General features: G+C 37.9%; 1 protein-coding gene across 2 annotated transcripts; it reads right to left on the bottom strand.

Moving 5' to 3' along the window:
- Positions 1-308: 308 nt before the first annotated feature.
- LOC143860693 (protein NLP2-like) lies at positions 309-20,552 on the bottom strand. Of its 2 annotated transcripts, XM_077371474.1 has the most exons (6): positions 20,378-20,552; positions 19,273-20,247; positions 18,613-18,660; positions 17,786-18,496; positions 1,910-2,033; positions 309-1,691 (listed from the first exon to the last, which is right to left on the bottom strand). In XM_077371474.1, exons 2-6 carry the CDS (start codon positions 20,224-20,226, stop codon positions 646-648), a joined length of 2,883 nt encoding a protein of 960 aa, XP_077227589.1. In that variant the 5' UTR covers positions 20,227-20,247; positions 20,378-20,552; the 3' UTR covers positions 309-645. The 2 variants fall into 2 exon arrangements, with proteins under 2 accessions (XP_077227589.1, XP_077227588.1); XM_077371473.1 differs by having other exon boundaries at positions 19,273-20,552.
- Positions 20,553-21,017: the final 465 nt, after the last annotated feature.

Genomic DNA, 21,017 nt, shown 5'->3' with positions numbered 1-21,017 from the left:
TTGGGGTCGTATAAGATTGAGAGCAAGGCATATCAAATGGATGGTTCAGATCAATCACAAATAGGACCCAATACCATACAGATGCAGAACACTCTAATTTCTATTCAAAACAATTTCCTCAAAAGATAGCTGAAAATGACCTGCTAAAAACACTAAGATATTAAATCTGACTGTAGAAATGAATGTAATTATCCGAGTAATTACAAAAAATGTAATGCCTAAAATATGGTTTGTTCCTTAACAAGGGGAATGCAAATATGCAAGAGGATTTTCATTCTTCCAAGAAGTGACTACAGAACATTTACATCTATAGCCAAAAATCCCATTGATCACTGCCTTTATTAAGTATATAAAGCAGCACTGTACATACTGGACTGTACAATGGACATAGCACGCTGAAGAACCAGTAGTAGCCCCTTAAAACAGAAAAAACTTGCATTAAAAATCTCTAGGTGTACATACATACTATGTATGGGGTTTCACCCTCCACGCCACTCCTCCTTGACTGTAACCCCCCTGTAAGACTTGTCCTGAGACTGTATCCAAATGAAAAAATTCTAAAGTACACACAACAGATACACAAGTCGAAACTCTGAACTCTGCGAGGGCATGTGCCCAAGGCTACAACTTGTGAGCCTCCCCCTGTCATGACCCAGTCATCAAGTAATTACGACTCGCAGAGCTACTTTCAGTAGAAGTCAAATCACGGACGAGAAGCTTAACACTACGAGACCCAACAGACTCCAAGATCTCAGTGCACTCCTGCAAATCAGAGTCGCTCGCCAAAATCACCCACTCTTCTTCATCGTCCAGATACTTGAGTTGGAATGCCCCCGTAGGTAATTTGAACCTCTTCCTAATTTCCTCAAACAAGTGAAAATAACCCATCAGCAGCATGAACTTGAATCTCACCGTATCTTCTTTGTAAGTAGCCTTCACTGTTACCATGGACCCACCATCTCTCAAGTATGACTCACTTGTCGAATGTCTTTGCACACTCATGGTTGGGGAGCTTGATGATGCACTCGCATTCATAGTTGAGCCTGAACTATTTGAAGAATCCGTCATGCCAGATGAAGTGGCTTGGTTGTGGTCTACTACACTATCATCTACATCGAGCCCACTATCCCTTTCATACGCTTTAGAAGTGCGATGAGAGATCGAGCTCTCCGAAGTCAAATCACCTTTGCTAGAAGCCCATGGGCTGCATCTCTCTTTTGCAAGATGAGAAGGCGATCCAGTTTCTAAAGCAGATAACTTGGATTCATCACAACTATCAACTGAAGGCACACTGACTTTGTCTTTGTCACCCTTACGTGTATCAGAGAGTATTGTGTTGCCCAAGGATTTCATGTCATCACTTTCCAACTTCACTGAGAACTGCTCTCCCTCGATAGAATGAATAAAGGATACAGTTGGCATTACATCTGAAGCTGACTCTGGGTTTCTTGCTCCCGAGTTTTTCTGAGAAGAGAAAATGTTGCTGCAAGATTCTAGACCTAGGGCACTGGAGGGTCCAGCAACAAAACCCCTGGTAACAGGGTCGTACTTCAATGCGCCCTCTACTCCTTGCACAGATTCCATCACCATCTGGATTTTCCTCAATGACCGGTTCACCTTGTTTATCTTGCGAGATGGCCATCTTGAAATCCCATGTTGTCTGCAAATCCGTTTCAGCGTAGTAGGGCAAACTGCAAAAACAAGAAACAAACAAAAATTTAATAAACAGTCAGCCTCATGAAGCAAAATTGAGGTACGGGCTCTTCCGTGTTATGGTAAGCTCTTTTTTATTCAGAAGAAACTGTTTTTTTATATCATATTCAGAAGAAACTTACATTTTTTTTTTTAATAATAAACAAAGCAGAAAGTCATTAAATAGTTAACATGTTGATGCAAACAAAAGTATCACCCCCAATGCTTTTTGCAGCATCCTTGAGAGACCCTGAAAAATACTGCTGAAGAACACTCAAGCTAATGTTCTTTTCTGCTGTACTACGCTTTTTCTCCAGTTGTCTCCTTGAACCAGGTGACTCCTGTAACAGAGAGAGTTAACATAGTATCAGAACATTGTACCACTTCATAATCATATAAATCACTCAAATCATTGTTTAAAGACGATGCATGAGGTTATGCACTTTCTAAGTTTGGAATGAATTTTTTTGTACAAACAGCCAGCCGACCAAACTGAAAAAAACACTAGATATGATTGGATTGTTCATGCCCAAGTTGCTTCTGATAAGGATTATCCAGCTTTCAGCCCAAACATGTTTTCACTGAAGTTAATGACTCCTGCCAAAGTATATTAAGCCGAATGATTTGTCGCAAAGTTCCAGCACATATACTGCAGGTCATTGATTTACTGAGGTATTTATAAAAAAAATCAAAATAGTGATAAATTACAATATTATCTAATGACATCTTGCACATATTTCTATTGAAGCTTGCTCATCTAAAATGGGACTCATCTCCTCAGACGCTCTAAATAGCCACAACACAATAAAGGAATCAGAAGGCCGCTGCCATGAGATAGAAATAACCAGATTCGCAGCACCACACCAAATTTCACATGTAATTCATATATAATACATACTTAGAAACCATCACATAAGCAAGAGAACCATCCATAGTAATTCATATAAATATACACTTAAAGTTGTAGAGTTTAGTGAGGGAAGGGAAAGTATTTTGTGGATTCGTGAGTCTAAACACACACACACACACACACACACACATCTGTGTGCCCACGCGCTAGTGATATTGGCAATACTATTTCTTTTTTAATTGGCTTCTGAGCACTTTTTGGGAATTGTAATAACCTTTGACATCTGGTTAAATAATAAAAGACAAGGTGAGTTAGTGCAAGTATCCAAACATGGTAGTGTGAATATCAGTAGTGTCTCTCTAAGCCATCAACTTATGATATGAATCAAAGAAAACTCCTTGCTTGTGCAACCTTGGATGCATTATTCTCTATGTGTCGGTGTGAGGCATCGACAACCCTAATGGTGTAATGCCCTAGGCAAGGTTTTAAATTTTGATTTCAGTTTTGGTCTCCATGGAAACAGAAACATTTCAGTTCCGGTTGGAAATCTTAATGGAAATAATGAAAACATGTGCAAATGATAGAATTTAAAGATGAAACTTTAGGAAAGGTTTGAATAAGCACAAATAAATACATAGAAATCATCACGTAGGGAAGAAAACCATCCGTAATGGTTTAAATACATGCATTGTCACACATGTTTGATAATTTAGTACAAACGAAATTTCACATATAATTCATATAAACATTTATACATAATATATGCGGCACATTTTGCATGAAATTCATATAATTGTAATTACGTAATATATACTAATATGATTACAAGTCACTTCTTCTCACTGGAGCATCCAAAGGCCTACGTTGGATATGCCCAAACCATCTTGGGTAGAAACAGTGAGGAAAGACTTGAGGGCTAGGAACATAACAGAGAACATGACCCTGGATAGGATAGAATGGAAGAAAATGATCCATGTAGACGAATCCAACTAATGTCAGGATTAGACTTAGTCAATTTGAGCCGGGTAGATCCTTTCACCTTCTTCATGAAAATTTTCTAAAGGATTCATTAGCCGACCGCAACTAGTTTGGGACAAAGGCTTAGTTGAGTTGAGTATACTAATATAATATACCACTATTACACTTATAATTTTGGTTTGCGTATTTCAATCATTTCGGTTTCAGTGTCGATGGGGATGGAAATAGAAATATTTCGATTATTTCATGTCAGTTTCGATGGAAATTTAAAACCATGACCCAAGGTAGACCTTTGTGTGATGCCTCAGTGATTCTATCCTTCTTTTCTATCAAAGGTATTTCTGAATCTTTTTCTCTAATTCTCTTCATTTCTTCTCATCTATTTTTTTTTGTGATTCCAAGATTTTAAACTCCCTGACCAGTGAGATCTTGTTTTCTATTTAACTATGGCAAAGGCTTGACATACGCCTAAAAAAAACTTGAGTGGATTTCCACTTCATCGCAAATCAGATCTTAGATGAACTTGGATTGTAAGTCTACACCCACTACTCAAAGTTCTTCTGATTTTTACTTTCTTTTCCATAAAAATGTATTTTTCTGATCAGGAATAAAAATAAAATGATAATGCCAGTCATTTCAATCTGTTGTACATATTATTCCTGAACTTTTCAGAATAAATAAAATTTGGGACGGGGCCTATTTGGAATGACAATTGTTATCCTTATTACAGTGGCTAAACTTATTTGTTCCTGTTCATTCCTATCGCCACAAAATCAATAAAATGTTTTATAAAATAGTCTCATTTATGCATTAATTGGGAATTTATTTCATCTCTACCAAACATGGTTTTAAATTTTGGCCGGAATACCGAAATTTCGGATTTCGGCCAGGACCGAAATTTAAAACCGAAACCGAAATTTAAAAATTTCAGCTTAAATTATAAGATTTTCACCGAAATTTCCACTGAAACCATAATTGCCGCCGAAATTTCGTTTTCGAAACTGAAATTTCAATCCTAATGCTACCAAATAGGTTTCTGTGATTCTGATCTTTTATCATCAAAACTTGTCTCCTTAGGACTAATATTTATAGTTGTAGTTAAAAAAATAAAAATTCTTGTCCTTTTTTATTCTTTTGATTTGATTTGATTTCTGATTGTGAAGAACTACAAGATCACCCCTTTCATTCTGGGGTGACAAAGGGATGGTGTTATTCGAGCATTTTTTTCTTACTTTCATGAAGGTATGGAGAAAGCAACAATCCATAGGATTTCCCTAATCTCCCTTCCCAAAAGGATTAACATGAAATTCTTTTTCCATTCCACATTGACCAAGTGATTGAATATAGTTACCATTTAAAAAAACAGAGAGATTGGATATAGTCATAAGAAGTTGCTTGGTATAAATAACTCCTTGGTCTTTGACCCCTCTAGTCATTATGAACGCCCCGCAATCACTGCAAAGGGATGCATCATTGAGGGAACACAAGCTCAAGGAACTCACACCATAAGGCCTTGCATTGTGCCTACAATGTACATTCCTTGTTTACATAGCATGACACTACCCACTACTCATATGCAAAGAGTCAGAAATCTACATTATGCTTCTGTTTACTGACCTTTCATTCCAAGGGATGATATTTCCAGAATATGATTAGCTAGAGAGAACCTTACAACTAAAGAAGGATTACATTCCCCCTAGGGGACTTCCATACAGATTTAAAGAGATTAAGAGCCCATTATCAAAATGTATTGTTGGTCGTGTAGTTCCCAACTTCCCATACATTTAGGGAAGACCTATGATCTGTGGACACGGACACGAGTGTCGCATGTCGACACGGACACGGAGTGTCGGACACGGCAAACCCCCAAACTTTAGAAACGGGGACATGGCTAAAATAGAAAATATATGTAATAATGATTTGTAGATATGGATTCATGTGTCCAGTTTCAACATGGATACGAATTGTCTAAATGAGGTAAACACAATATTCAATAAAAAAACAGAATGTCACACTTGACACGGTACAAAAACATGTCCACACACCCACATTAAGTCTTAACACTTCCTGCAATACAAGTAAAAGTGTCCAAAGGAGTGTCGACACGTGTGGACATCCGTGTCGTGTCGGACACGGCAGGACACGTGAGTCGGCAATAAATTCGAAGTGTCAGCAAAATCATAGGGGAAGACAATTTTAAAGTCATATTGCTTGGCAAAGTGGCAAAGCATATGTAGTATTGTTATGGAGTAGTGATGCAAACCTAGGGTTCATGGGTTCTTCCAGATAACTATTGGAGCACAAGTTATTGAGTTTTTATATGGTGACCGACCGTCAAGTCCCTTATGGGCGGTACCACGCTTGATGTTTGATCCAACAGCAGCTCACTTTTTAAGATGTTGATGTTGGATCAAACATCAAGGTGGTACTTTTATCGTACCACCCACAAGGACTTGACGGTCGGGCACCACCTTAAAACACCATTCAGAAAAAAAAAAGAAAAAAAAGTGACTAACCTTAAAAATAAAGCAGCCTTTCAAAACCAAAAACCTTAAAATTAAAGCAAGTGTTCTCAACTCCAAATCAAATTAAACCCTCGAGATGATTTCTCGCTTGCTTGAAGTCTTCACGTGCAATATTAGCCTTAGATATAATTCACCATGAGCATAAGTTCATTCTTAAGAAGCCATGCAAATAAAAATTCACACACGAAGAAAATAAAGCGGTTTATAATAATGGGCAACAAATCAAATCAAATCTATAAAAGAATTAAACACTACACTACTAGGGCCCAAAAAGTCACCATACTATAATAAGAAATCTCAGGTTGGAAAATGAATAGGTGGGGGTTGATCTCAAGGTGAGGTAGCAAGAAAACAGATCTGGGCAGGAACGGCTGTAGTGGAGTAGATCTCAGCCGGTGGTGTGTGTATCGGTGGGGATGGGGGTGAAGCCGCGGAAGTCCAATCAGTCCAAGGACTGTAGCAGTCACCGTATCACATGCCACGGAGGGAAAAAGGCGATATATGCACACCCCGGGCAGCAGTCTCAATTGGCGGCCATTGATAAATAATATGATAATGTAAAGACTATTGTAATGTGACGGCAGTCTTCTTGTGGGTGAAACAATAAGGGCAGCAGGTCAGAAAAGGCTAGTAGCACTAGGGCGAAAGAAGTGGCAAAGAAAGGATGAACGGGTGCTGAAATAGGGTAGGACTGCCTGCAAAAGAGAATGGGAAGCAAGTGGAAACACGGGGACGAAGAGGGGGGGTAAAACACTGCTCCTACAGGAAAACCGCTAGAGAGACAGCGCGGTGATATGGGGCAGTAGTCTGCAGTAGGTTGTATAGGACTGCTGCTGACTCTGCTGTTATGGAAGAGAATAACAGTGCAGAGATATGGGCCAGTAGCCCGCAGCAGGGTGTATAGGACTGCTGACTCTGCTGTTATGGAAGGAAAATAGTTGGGGGGTGGGGGGGCTCTGAACGACTAATCAGGATCGATCGCAAATTGTGGAGCAGGGAAGGAGGGTGGAAAGAAGAAGAAAGGAGAAAAGTGGAGAAAAAGGACTGGTTGCAATCGGGACTCGGGAGGCTGGGGTGCAAGCCACAGCGTACATCTAATGCATTCCACTTATTGAACAGGGTCTATGGTCGGTCTGTGACCCTTCGATGCCAAAGGCGTCCATGGGGTGATCAAAGGAGGAGAAGTAGAAGAAAAGAGCAAGAAAGAGTGCCTCCCTCCAAACGGCGGCTATTTGGTGGGTTGGGGGCTTGGGGCTTCATGCCAAGTTAGGTTTCCTTTCCCCTTAGGCCTCTCTTTATATGAGTTTAGGTGAAAAATATGCGCCTCCTATGTAATGGCCAATGAGATAAATGCTTCGTAAGTCATTTAACTTCAATAACTTTAGCGAGTGAGTGACTTAAGTTTAAAAGGTGGGCGATGGTCAAAGGTATGAGTGTGAGACAAATATAACAAAGTGAGTTATCAGCCCTAGTTGACGTGAACACCCTGCATCTAGGTTACTAAAAACATAGTTTCAAATTTCCCCAAAATTTCACTGATACGGACGAAATATTTATGTTTCCATCTCCACCGAAACGAAATCTACATGAATTCCTCCCATGTTATTTCCTTCGAATATTCCCACTTGAAACGAAATTTTCGAAATTCGATCGAAATTCCCAAAATTCGACTGAAATGATCGGAACGACAAAAAAAATAGAAAGATGTTGTGATTTGCATTTCAGTTCATTTCATTAATGTAGAGAATGAATATTTGGTAGGCAACATCATTAAACTGCATAGCAAAGTAAACTTATCTTGTGCATGGGATATCAGATCAGCATGGGGACCAACGCATGTCACTAGTTGTTAGATTCAATTAACCATTATGGATGGCTTTCTTGCTTATGTGTTGACTACTAAGTATGTATTTGTGTTTATTCTAGCATTTCCCAAAGTTTCATATTAAAATTTCATCATTTGCATAAGTTTGTATATGTTTTCGTGATTTTACAAGATTTCCACTGAAATTTTCATTGAAACCGAAATGATTCCATTTCCATGCTGATAAAAACCAAAACCAAAACCGAAATTTAAAACCTTAACTAAAAATGCTAATGATCCCAAAATAGAAACTCTCCAAAAATAGAAAGTGCTCAAAAAAGTCTCCACAAATAGCAACTAAGCTAAAATGGCAAGAGATAATGGCTCGACCACATCAAGTAGGTTTTTGTGATGGGGCTTTGCCTACCTTGTTTTTCACTACTGCCCCTCATGGGCAATGGGCTCTTTTCCGTACATTTTCTTTGCTTAATAAAATTAGTTTTCACCTATTTCGGTTCAATTATGCCGTTATTCGGTGCATTTTCGGTTGTGTTTTTCACAAACTTCGGTTATCCGGTTTCGAATTCGGTTTTGGTAAAAAAATCGGTGTAACCGAATAAACCGAATTTCTAGATGTAACTCCAACAATTTCTTTGTCCTCAACGCCCCCTTATTTCCAAGAATTAGTCACTTCAATGATAAAAAATCAAACTCAAACCAAGAGATTGGGATCTCCACAAATAGCAACTAAGCTAAAATGGCAAGAGATAATGGCTCGATCACATCAAGTAGGTTTTTGTGATGGGGCTTTGCCTACCTTGTTTTTCCCTATTGCTCCTCATGGGCAGTGGTCTCTTTTCCGTATATTTCCTTTGCTTAATAAAATTAGTTTTCACCTATTTTGGTTCAGTTATTCCATTATTCGGTGCGTTTTCGGTTGCACAAACTTCGGTTATCCGGTTTCGAATTCAGTTTTGGTAAAAAAAAAATCGGTGTAACCGAATTTTGAGGGAGAACTGATGCAGGTGGCCGCGAAAGCGTCGTCGGATTCGCCGAAAAGTGATCAAATCTTCGGTGGAAAATCTGGATTCTTACAAGGGGATGCAAGAACACCTAAATCTGAAAATAATCTTGCATTAAACAAGATAGTTGGATGAAGAAAAGGGAAAAAGATTAGAAGAATCCTAGTCTCAATTTTCAATTTTCAAGAAACACAAGGGATAAAATAGGAGAAAAAAATCTCTCTCTAATTTCTCTCCCAAGGAGGAATCTCTACAATCTCAAATCTCAAATCTCAAAAACTAAGTACAAATGAGAGTAGAGAGGCTTTATATAGGCAACCCCCTAATACAACATGAAATTTCTAGAATACCCCTAAATTTAACTAGAATTTCCCAAACTACCCCTACTAGTGTAAAAATGACATCAAAGCACAAGTAAAGCCACTAAAATCACTAAACTAGCACTACACAAAAGAAACACATATACTAATGAGCAAATATGGGCCGATGTAGTGAATGCCAAGGGGATGCTCCTGCATCAAACTCCCCTTCTTGAAAGAACTCGTCCTCGAGTTCCCCACCAGCCTCACTATCGTGGTAGTCCGCCTGGGTCAAATATGTAGATAACCCACTCTAGCAGTAGGAGTAGGAGGTCGTCAAAATCAATCCACCGCACGTAACTCAGTAGAAGTAAATCATCCCGACAAATGTGGCGGAGTGGAAGAGTAGTATCTTGTATCAAATCAAAGATCGACTGACAATAGCGGAGAAGTAGTGGACTGCCATGTGCATCGATGGTCTCGTCTACAATGACTACCGGCAGGATCATCTCAACATGAACTATATCTGCCAAGTATAAGTCATCTGTGACATCTGTTAGGGTCAGAAAAATCTGGAAGAAGATTTTTAGGATTTGAAGTGGTTGTAATCATGGTTTTAAATTTCGACCGAAATCCGAAATTTCGGATTTTGATGGAGACCGACACCGAAATGACACTTATCCGAAACGGTATTTTATTTCGGCCGAAATTTTGTTTTCGGGCAAAATTTCGTTTTTTCCAAAATTTTAACCAAAAAACCTGTTTTTTTTTATTATTTTAATATTTGACCGAAATTACAGAAATTTTGGCCGAAATTTAATATTGAATAAAATAGGCTTTTATTTGTTGTACCGGATTTCGACCGAAATTTCGGTCGAAATTTCAAAATTTCACGGGTCCGAAACCGGTACCGAAACCGAAATTTTAATCCATGGTTGTAATGTTTTTCGGGACATAGCTCAGGAGGGATGCTTTAATTTTATATAGTTTCTCGATGAAGAATACCTCTGTTTGATATTATCGTCTTTGTTGATGACAATTAAGCTAGTGGATGTCGGCTTAACATTGAAACTTTCTTCTCAGGTGTATCCATTGGCAGGGTTGTTTTGTTGGGGTAAAACAATTGCTTAAAGTTTGTAACTCTTTCTCTTAACTGTTCATGTTTGTAATGCCGTAATCATGTTCCAAATAGAGAGCATACTCTTTTAAAAGTAGAGAGTTTAAAGTTCACTTACGAGTGTATATTCTGCTTAGAGAAGCATATGAAATGGCATCCTCAAGCAACTACAATGCTAATTCAAAGGGCATGCGACCAACCTTGAAGGAATGTGATTGTAAAGAGACGGCAGTTCGCAAAATTATTCGCAGTAACATAAACAACAATAGAGGCCGGCCGTATTATAAATGCGCCAGAAACAAAGTGAGTATTTTATTTGGTAGTTTTCATCTATTTATTTCTTAACATGTATAAATTCTAATGTTGGAAACGACGTGCAGGGCTACACGTGTGAATATTTCGAATGGGCTGACCTTGATTTCGACGGTACTGAGTCAGCCACTTACGCAAGGATTCACAATCGACGAGAAGGCAATGGCGAAAATAGGATAATCGAAGACCGCGTAACAACACTCGAGAATGAAAATACCATGCGAAAGAATGAATTTAACATGTTTAAAGTGTTTGTAATTATGGGGTTTATGTTTGTGTTTTTCGTGTGTCTTTCTACCTTTAGGTGAGTAGTAGTAGTATCCTTTTGTATGGTTCTACCTTTAGGTGAGTAGTAGTAGTATAAGTGATTGTATTAGGTGACATCAAACTCTGATTGTATTACTCATGGTTCATACTTAATTTCTTAATATTATGGGTGTTGGATTACTTGACCATAGGTTACATGACAATGGGTCAAAGTGGAAGAACAGTAACTCATTTGGTATTTTTCAGTGACTTTATAAATGCGGTTACTGTTCTTCCACTCTGACCCATTGTCATGTAACCTATGGTCAAGTAATCCAAAACCCATAATATTAAGAAATTAAGCATGAACCATAAGTAATACAATCAGAGTTTGATGTCACTTAATACAATCACTTATACTACTACTACTCACCTAAAGGTAGAACCATACAAAAGGATACTACTACTACTCACCTAAAGGTAGAAAGACACACGAAAAACACAAACATAAACCCCATAATTACAAACATAAATCCCATAATTACAAACACTTTAAACATGTTAAATTCATTCTTTCGCATGGTATTCTCATTCTCGAGTGCTGTTACGCGCTCGTCGATTGTGAATCCTTGGGTAAGTCGCTGACTCAGTACCGTGGAAATCAAGGTCAGCCCATTCGAAATATTCACACGTGTAGCCCTCCATGTCGTTTCCAACATTAGAATTTATACATGTTAAGAAATAAATAGATAAAAACTACCAAATAAATTACTCACTTTGTTTCCGGCGCATATGTAATACAGTTGGCCTCTATTGTTGTTTATGTTACTGCGAGTAATTTTGCGAACTGCCATCTCTTTACAATCCCATTCATTCGAGGTTGGTTGCATGCCCCGTGAATTAGCACTGTAGTTGCTTGAAGATGCCATTTAATACACTTCTCTAAACAGAATATACACTCGTAAGTAAACTTTAAACTCTCCACCTTTAAAAGAGTATGCTCTCTATTTGGAAAATGATTACGGCATTACAAACATGAACAGTTAAGAGAAAGAGTTACAAACTTTAAGCAATTGTTTTGCTCCAACAAAACAACCCAACCAGTGGATACACTTGAGAAGAAAGTTTCAATGTTAAGCCGGCATCCACTAGCTTAATTGTCATCAACAAAGACGATAATATCAAACAGAGAGGTATTCTTCATCGAGAAACTATATAAAATTAAAGCATCCCTCCTGGGCTAAGTCCCAAAAAACATTACAACCACTTCAAACCCTAAAAATCTTCTTCCAGATTTTTCTGACCCTAACTCTCTTTGCTAATGACAATTAGATTGATATGAACCTTTCATTTTATAGGCTTTGATTTGGATCAGTTATGACCCAAAATTCATGCCAATCATGTAATCCTAGGGCATCTTTTTCAACACTTCTCATTCTCTACTTCAATGAGTGAGCAAATGGGAAGAAGTGAATCATTTGGGGCAACTTTGTTTAGCTCATAGAATTCATCACAAACCATCACCACATGCAACTGGAGAGTCAGAAATTATAGACACAGGCAAAATGGGAAAGATCTTATGAACACATTCTCTGCTTTTTTTTCCCATTCACAGCAATAAAAAAAGTGCAGACAGCCAGAAATGCTGCGGAAAAGAGTTAAAGAACCTAACCCTAATTTTCAATAACTGTTCTTGTGAATATGAACCATTGCCTATATAGTTTTTTACCATTGATGTTCGACAACCAAAAATACATATTATTGCACATTAATAAAGGCATGATTGGTTATACACTTAAACCCAGGAACTACACAGAAATTATAGATTAAACAGCAAAGCAATGTTCATGGATCCGTCAGAGGCTACAAAGGCAATATTATGGCAAGACTTTACAAAAATCTACAGCACAAAGAAATCCAAATCCAAACCATAACACTCAAAACTAGCCGTCAAGAATCAAAACTAGCCGTCAAGAACCAGACAGCCATGACACAAGAAGAAATGCCTCTGCTTTTGGATGGGAACAAAGCCTGAGGGTGGGATTCTCTTCCGCAGAGATGGCATGGAAAACACCAACCAAGCCAAAACATCAGCACCCACATTACAGCAGAGAGAGAGAGAGAGAGAGAGAGAGAGAGAATCGAAAATAAAAACAGCAAAAACCATATTTCACCAAAATAAGATGAAACCCTATGAAAGGAAGAAGAAGAACCCCTATTTTTATGTGAAAAAGTAACAAGAAACCCTTCATGTAAACCCTATTTGACGAAAATAAGATGAAATAGGGCTGTTGGAAAAAAAAAGTAATAAAGATTGAAATAAGGAAGGTACGAACCTGAAGGGGTTATTCCGTCGTGGAGAAGCTCGGTCGGAGGGGAGAGATCTTCCTGGTGAGGTTTTTCCGTCTCTGCTTACGAGCTTTTAGGGTTTTTCAGCCTCACTTCGAAGAGAGAGAGAGGAGCGTACGAGCTAGCTTTTAGGGTTTTTTTTGTCGAGGGTACGTCCAAGACGCACCCTCGATAACGCAAGAATCTTATTTTTTTTCACCAGCCTGGCCCCACTACACCAGCCAATAGGAGTCGTCCTCTCTCTTCAAGTGAACCATCCCATATGCGCTTCAAGCGTATACTCTTTTTTCTCATATATATATATATATATATATATATATATATATATATATATATATATATATATATATATATATGTACACACACACATACTCACACACTCACACACACACACACACACACACACACACACATATATATATATACATAACATGTGATTGGGCAAGCTAGCTCACCAACAGTTTCCTCTCTCTCTCTCTCTCTCTCTCTCTCTCTCTCTCTCTCTCTCTCTCTCTCTATATATATATATATATATATATATATATATATATATATATATATATATATATGCGTAATGTATTGTGACTGTTTTAAAAATAGAAAACAATACTATTTAAATTTTTGTAATAGATCTACTAACTTAAGCGTCTCATAATATGCATGTTCTTTTTTATTCATTTTGTTTACTTTTTTTATTTTTATTTTTTTAGATTTCTATTCTCCATTGTATTTAACGTATGCAATTTTTCGTTGTTCTAGAGAAAGAGATCTACATGTTATGGATATGATGCACGTATCCCCATTTTTAGATCTTATAGTTCGACGTAAGGTCAAATCAAATTCAATACGCCTCATACGAGAAGCAGGTACTAGCAGGCGCTTCCTAGCCCTATACTTATCAATCACTGCCGCCTTGCCTTCGACCTATAGTGGGACTTAAGTGCACCAACTCTAGATAATTCTTAGCGCGGTAGGTCTGGCATAGATATACAGGCCACTGCGATTGACTACTTTGGGAATGGCTTCATCCCCAGAATCCGAGGAAAGTAGCTGGGGCAATGTTCAAGCTAGGAAGGAAGGATAGGGGTTAACGTGCATCCATGGCTTCTTCCATTCTTATGTCTCGAATCCCTTGAAATAGTAAGAGATTAGATCTTGCAATTTCCATCGATCATTCATTCACGAGAGTTCTTGTTCGAGCAGGCATAGGAACAGTGAATCCAGCATAGAGCAAAGCTCAACCAATTAGCTATAGTTCAAAGGCCAAATGAGTGTTCAGTCAATAAAGTTGACAATATATATATATATATATATATATATATATATATATATATATATATATATATATGTCGTCCGGATTAAGGTACTCCAATTGATGTAAAATCCGATTCCAATGGGCTGAATATACTTATGACTATGGCGCGCGCAAAGCAGCGAAGCATTGATAAGATATTGTCCAGCCTTTACGTATGTAATTATCTTTGTGCCCATTTTCTTTTCTTTTCTTTTCTTTGAAAATGGTAGCCAATTTTATTGAATAAGAGAGACTGAGATGGTCGAAAACAAAGAATACTAAAGTGATAAATAAGGCAAAAGACTTTAAGGAACTAAAAGGTCACAGCGGAAGAGAGTCAAAAAGTGCTAGAGCTTCCTTGGATACTCAATCTCTAGCATGACTATCCGCCACTTTGTTAGCTGGTCGTCAGACATGCTGGAACACTATAGATGAAGATCTCACCCAATCAAGCATTTCATCGAATAACCTATCAAATCTCCCTGGCGGCTTTTGCTCTCCCTTAAGCCATCGAATGGCATTCAGCAAGTCTCCTTCAATCACCACATTGTTTAGACGGTCTCTCTCCAACAACTTCAGACCTTGGTGCACAGCACGCACCTTGGCTTCCGTAGCATCTGTCACTCCTATGGGACCCACAAAGGCCAATATTACCTTCCTTAACTAATTTCTCAGGACACGCCCCACCCCGGCCGGTCCAGGGTTCCCTAGGCTGGAGCCATCAAAGTTGAGGTTATTTCTATGTGCCCATTTTCTATCAAATGTTATTATTTATATTTTATTTTTTTTACATTTTTCATGATTCTTTTAACTTCTGAATAATCTTTCATTTATTGATATTTTAGAAACCAAGACCTAGAACAATGTCTATAGGCTTATTCTTGTTTATTTTACTGTCTTTCCGTTTTTCTTGATTGTTTCTAACTTAGACCTAGAACAATGTCTATAGGCTTATTCTTGATATTTTTTTTTTACACCCCCCACCCCGGCCGGTCCGGGTTCCCTAGGCTAGAGCCATCAAAGTTGAGGTTATTTTTATGTGCCCATTTTCTATCAAATGTTATTATTTTTATTTATTTATTTTTACATTTTTCATGCTTCTTTTAACTTCTGAATAATCTTTCATTTATTGATATTTTAGAAACTTAGACCTAGAACAATGTCTATAGGCTTATTCTTGTTTATTTTACTGTCTTTCCGTTTTTCTTGATTGTTTCTTACTAGTGTACTTGTTAGTGCTCATGCAATTGTGCTAGTATTTAACCTGTTTTTATTGTTTACTTGACCATTCCTTTAGTTAAAATAAGTATTCTACATTTTCAGTTCAAGTAGTAACAAGAAAAACTTGAGAAACAAGCAAACAAATAAGTGGTTGATACGCCTGTCAATACAGTACAAATCAAATAAATGGCATTAAATTATCAAATAGCAGTTTTTACTTGAAATAAATATATCAAAAATCAGTAGAAGTAAAAGTAACATACAAAATGTGGTTGAAACATTGTGTATCGCTCTGTTTTTAGGACCATTAGAACCTATAGCACCCAATTCGCTGAGGCATCACCAATATGATCGATATATAAGTGCCGCTGGTATGACCTATAAGCTGACTAAGACCGTATTTGGACCTTGGTTATGAGAAACCCTCGAGGCATCAACAACATCTAGAAATAAGATGACACCTCTTCAAATTCAATATAGATGCAAGATGATGGCGATTTCATAAGGAGGAACTCCAGCCTAGTATTGTATAGCAATGCTTCATACCCAGCAAAACTCATATCGAGCCAAACTCCATAGAGATAGAGCTCCTCTCAAATCCTAACAAAACTTCTGACTACTTGACCAGAAAATCCAAGTTAAAGATGCAGTGGGATGGCATCAAGGTTTTAAATTTCGGTTTCAGTTTCGGATGCCACAGAAACTGAAACATTTCGGTTCTGATTGGAAATATTGGTAGAAATTCTGTAAAATCGATGTAACATAAGGAAATATGTGCAAATGATTGAATTTAGATATGATACTTCAGGAAATGCTAAAATAAGAACAAATACACACTTAGAAACCATCACATGAGCAAGGCACCCTAACGACATCGAACACATAGTTACATGTGTTGTAGCGCATGTATGATAATTCAGTACATACAAAATTTTGCATGTAATTTATATAAAAGTTTACACGTTAATACATACACCACACTTCTCATGCACTTCATATAAAAATAACGGTGTAACACATGCTGATATAAGATATCACCGGTACACGATTTTGGTGTCGGTATGCGTTTCAATTTCGGTATGCATTATGGTCGTTTCAATTTCGGTATGCATTATGGTCGTTTCAATTTCGGTTTCGGTTTAAGTGAGAATGGAAATAGAAACATTTCGGTCATTTCAAGTCGGTTTGGTGGAAATTTAAAACCATGGATGGCATGTGTATATTCTTCCTAGAAATATGTAGATATTGCATATTGTTCACTAGTACCTTCTTTTATATGAAACTAAAAAGGGGGGCCTAGTAAAAAAAGGGGCATCAATATCAACTACTTAACTTTTTATCACACCCACAAAGTGATCCTACGATTTGATGAATTTTCAAATGGGTGCTTTGTAATTGCTTTCATGGCACTCTGGCTACAAGGTAAATATATTGTTTCCCTTGGAAAAATGGTTCAAAGCTATTTAAATTGGAACATTTGGCGTAAGATATGGGCATGGAGAAAGGCACATCACCAATAAATTTTTATTTTTTTTTTGAAATGGTACCAATAAATTTATTATAAACAAATACAGTAAATTGAGTGATAATAAGAGTTCGAATCTATAAGGCTTATGGGAGCCATGGTTTTAAATTTCGGCCGAAACGTTTCATTTCGGCTGAAATATTTCGATTTCGGCAGAAAACGAAATGAAATGCACATGAAACATTTCGTTTCGGTGAAACGTTTCGGAAATTTCGGTGAAACGTTTCGGTTAAGTACAAAATTTCACCCGAAATTTCGGAAATTTCGGTGAAACTTTTACAAGATTTCATCCAAAATTTCGTACCGAAACGTTTCGGTTTCGCTGATGACGGAAACCGAGATTTAAAACCTTGATGGGAGCATACTGAATATGATAAAACAACGTGCTCTTACAAATTTCTATTATGAGTCTCCAAAAAAGATCAAGTAACAACGACTGACAAAATAGATGGGGAGTGCTTCAATCTAATGAATGTATTCGCACGACTCAATAGTGTTTATGGATGCTTGAAAGCCATTAATTATAAATCATATAGGGCTAAGATCAGAACCTGTTCAAGAAAAAAATTGGCTTCTCTTTCTTCGCTCTCAGGTTTTTGAATCTGTGAGGCCAACTTTACCCTCGAATTTAGTTCATTATCCGATAGTGTTGGTTGAGTGATATTCTCTAAGATGTCAGTAGAAGAGAAAGTCATCTCGGCTCCCTTCTGACTGTGGACTATGCTTTCTTCTGCCCCAACTAATTCTGCATCTGAAACTGTTCTCAAACTCTTACAAATTCTCTGCATTGTAATTGAGAGATTGTTTAACAAAAGCTGTTGTTCTGACCCCACTTTGCAATTGACAGGAAGAAAGAACTCTAATATGTAGTCATCATTGCCGGTGTAGGTACTCCTTAGCCTGATTGCAACGGCCGCATTAAGACCAAATTTGCGTGCGTGATGAGCAAGTGGATATTCTCGTATATTATACCCTTTTACATCAGAGGAGAAGAAAGGGTGATTTGATTCAAGTGCTCTTCCCGCAATGCCTTGCCCTTTCTCAAGATGATGTTCGACACATGCATGCATGAACCCATGCATCTGTTTATCATTCACATAACATGCAGATTCCTGGATGCACAGTAAAGTTTGTGCCTTATATTCATCACATTGACAACAAGCAATCCATGTCAGTGCCAATGGTAACCTATGGGCATGACAAACAGCTCTCAAGACGTCAACTATCTCATCAAAGGCTGCTCTCTGGCTCTTTGAGAAGTTCTGCAAATCAATGGATGATCATATGATAAGCCAAGAGAGCATGGCAAATAATTCAAAGATCCGTAAGTTTAACATCATTATTCTTTTTTCATTTTTTTTACAGTGCCGTAGAATACCTGTGGCTGTTGATGAACTCGAGCATCAACTGTCGTTAAGTCCACAGCCTGCAAACACTAAGAGATTAGTATACCACTGATAACTACTTCGACAATGTATACATATGGACGTATGAAAGTCCTAGTAAATATTTTTTGGCCATATAATAATTGCAAACACTAAGAGATAAGTATACCACTGACAACTACTACAACAATGTATACATATGGATGTATGTAGGTCCCTAGTGTATATTATTGGGCCATACAATAATTTGCTAACGGCAATCGTGATATTTCACTGTAATCTTTCTCCTGGCAAAAAAATTAGCAGCGATACCCCTAACTTTTAAAAATCACAGCAATGAACCATCAGGTAAAAAGCTTACAATTTCAGATTTATTATCATCAATTGCAAATCATGGGATTGGGCATCAAAAGATACACATTTGGTTGAGTTGGTTGCAATAAACGGTGTACACCCATAGAAGTTCAAGAGTAGGGAGCATTTCTGGTTTCAAGTTTCAACCACACAAAATTAACAGGGACAAATCATATATTAGTTGGTAGTTTGGCATGAAGAAGATGTGAGTAAGAACCTCGGAGTATATCTCATATAGTGGAATAAAAAGAGAATGCATGGAAGATGAACTAATTGCAACAAATAGAAGTATATCCAACCTGAATTGCATGGCAAACACTTTCCATCTCTGAATCAAAATTAGATTTTTCCTTAGTCGTGACAAGTTCCAACACGGCACAGCACGACTGATCATGAGGATCAAAAATTGGTACAGCGAGAGTTCCACGGACATCATGGTTGAGTGCGTGATTGACCCGCAAGAACTCGGCCTTACTGTAATAGTTAACATTCGATGTCCATTCAGGCATTCTAGAGATAAATACTCGCCCAGGAAGCCCGGGGAAAGAACCAGGAGCTTCTGATGCAGAGAATGTAAAACCCCTCGACACTTCACGGTACCCAGCAAGCATTTGGTCTAGCAAATACGGTTGATCACAAGTACTTAAAACAAACTCACCTCCTTGGTTAACAGGAACCCAAACTTGTGCGAGAATCCCCCCACCAGAAGATTCCTTAAAATATGACAATGCTCGGAGCATCTTCTCAGCAAGCAACCACCCTGATGAGCTAGAAATGATACTCTTCCCCTTATCAAACACATTGGCTGGACTAAGATTGCTAACTGTTTTGTTGATAATCAATTCATCGGTGTGGGAAGAATCGGATGGATAACAAAATTGAGTACAAGTAGTTTGTTGAAATGTCGATTTATCTCCATCACCTGCATTGACGTAATCCTCATCCTCTACAGAATAGGTTTCGGCATATGGCGCATTCAAATTTGATGGTGGGGGGGAAACAAATCTACTAGGCGTTGATTGAATGGAGGATAAACCAAATGGAGAGGGAATTTGGTCTACTATTGAAGGAGAGCATAATTCAGTATAACATTCAAAATCCATAAGATCAGAGACGCTAAATGGAACCTCTGAAGCAAGATTCGAAACCAGATCCCCTGTCCCTTCCTCTTCTTCTGTGAATTCCTCCATTTGAGGTTCTGAAGAAGCCCAAAAACTGTCTCCCTTCTCTCTACTGGAATAAGGGAATTCCATCTCAACCAAGAACACTAAACCCTAACATTAAAACCCTAAATTTTTCAATCTTTCTATAAAAGAAAGGCTCACTTCAAATACCCAATTGATTGAATTTTAAATAACAACAAAAACCTAGCAGGGAAACAAGACAGAAAGATTCAATACTTACTACATAAGGTCAGAAGAGAACCTTAATCGCCCCTGATACGAGAGAGAGATTAAAATAAAGAGAGAAAAGAGGCCTCTGCAACATTGAAATTGGGATACAGTTACAAAACCCTAAACGACCAGTGAGAAGACCGGAGAGAAACAAATTGAGGTGTGGTATTACCAATAAACTCCTGTTTATTCCAAAAGTATGGTAATAACCTTCTTTTACCTTAATTCTATAAAGCAACGATCTTAACCATCCGAAGTGGAGGACTTTCCATAACAATAGATGGACGGTTATGACAAAAATTGGGTACAAATTCACAATTAATAAGTCTTTTTAAGCAAATGATTGGGATGTTTGAGATTATTTTAAAACATATGAATGGAAAGTTTGCTTCAACTAATAAATATCTTATAAATATAGATATAATGGATGGCCTGTTTCGCATCGGAGCAGCCACATCATGAATAAAGACAAAATCTGCTGAAAAGTGAGCCAGTGTGGCTGCTCTCACGTGCGGCCATCTGTGAAATGCCTTCTGCGATGGACGCTAGCAAATCCCAAATATAAAATTCCTATGGATTTGATGTATTAGCCCACCTTTTCTTCCGTGGGCCAGCCCCTTCCGGTGTACCCATGTACCCTACAAGAGGGT

The sequence above is a fragment of the Tasmannia lanceolata genome, unplaced genomic scaffold, assembly GCF_043159265.1.
Source record: "Tasmannia lanceolata isolate RefF3 unplaced genomic scaffold, GAP_Taslan_0.1 ptg000037l, whole genome shotgun sequence".
NCBI lineage: Eukaryota > Viridiplantae > Streptophyta > Magnoliopsida > Canellales > Winteraceae > Tasmannia > Tasmannia lanceolata.
Note: the sequence above shows the minus strand (reverse complement) of the source record. Positions and strands in the feature narration are given on the sequence as shown.

What these genes read in the sequence shown, in the direction of transcription:
- LOC143860693 (XM_077371473.1), bottom strand. Translation starts at nt 20,226, where the DNA reads ATGGAATTCCCTTATTCCAGTAGAGAGAAGGGAGACAGTTTTTGGGCT. An exon ending in GTGTTTGCCATGCAATTCAG is followed by an intron (nt 18,661 to 19,272) that starts GTTGGATATACT and finishes TAGTGTTTGCAG; the next exon opens with GCTGTGGACTTAACGACAGT. An exon ending in CCAATTTTTTTCTTGAACAG is followed by an intron (nt 2,034 to 17,785) that starts GTTCTGATCTTA and finishes TCTCTGTTACAG; the next exon opens with GAGTCACCTGGTTCAAGGAG.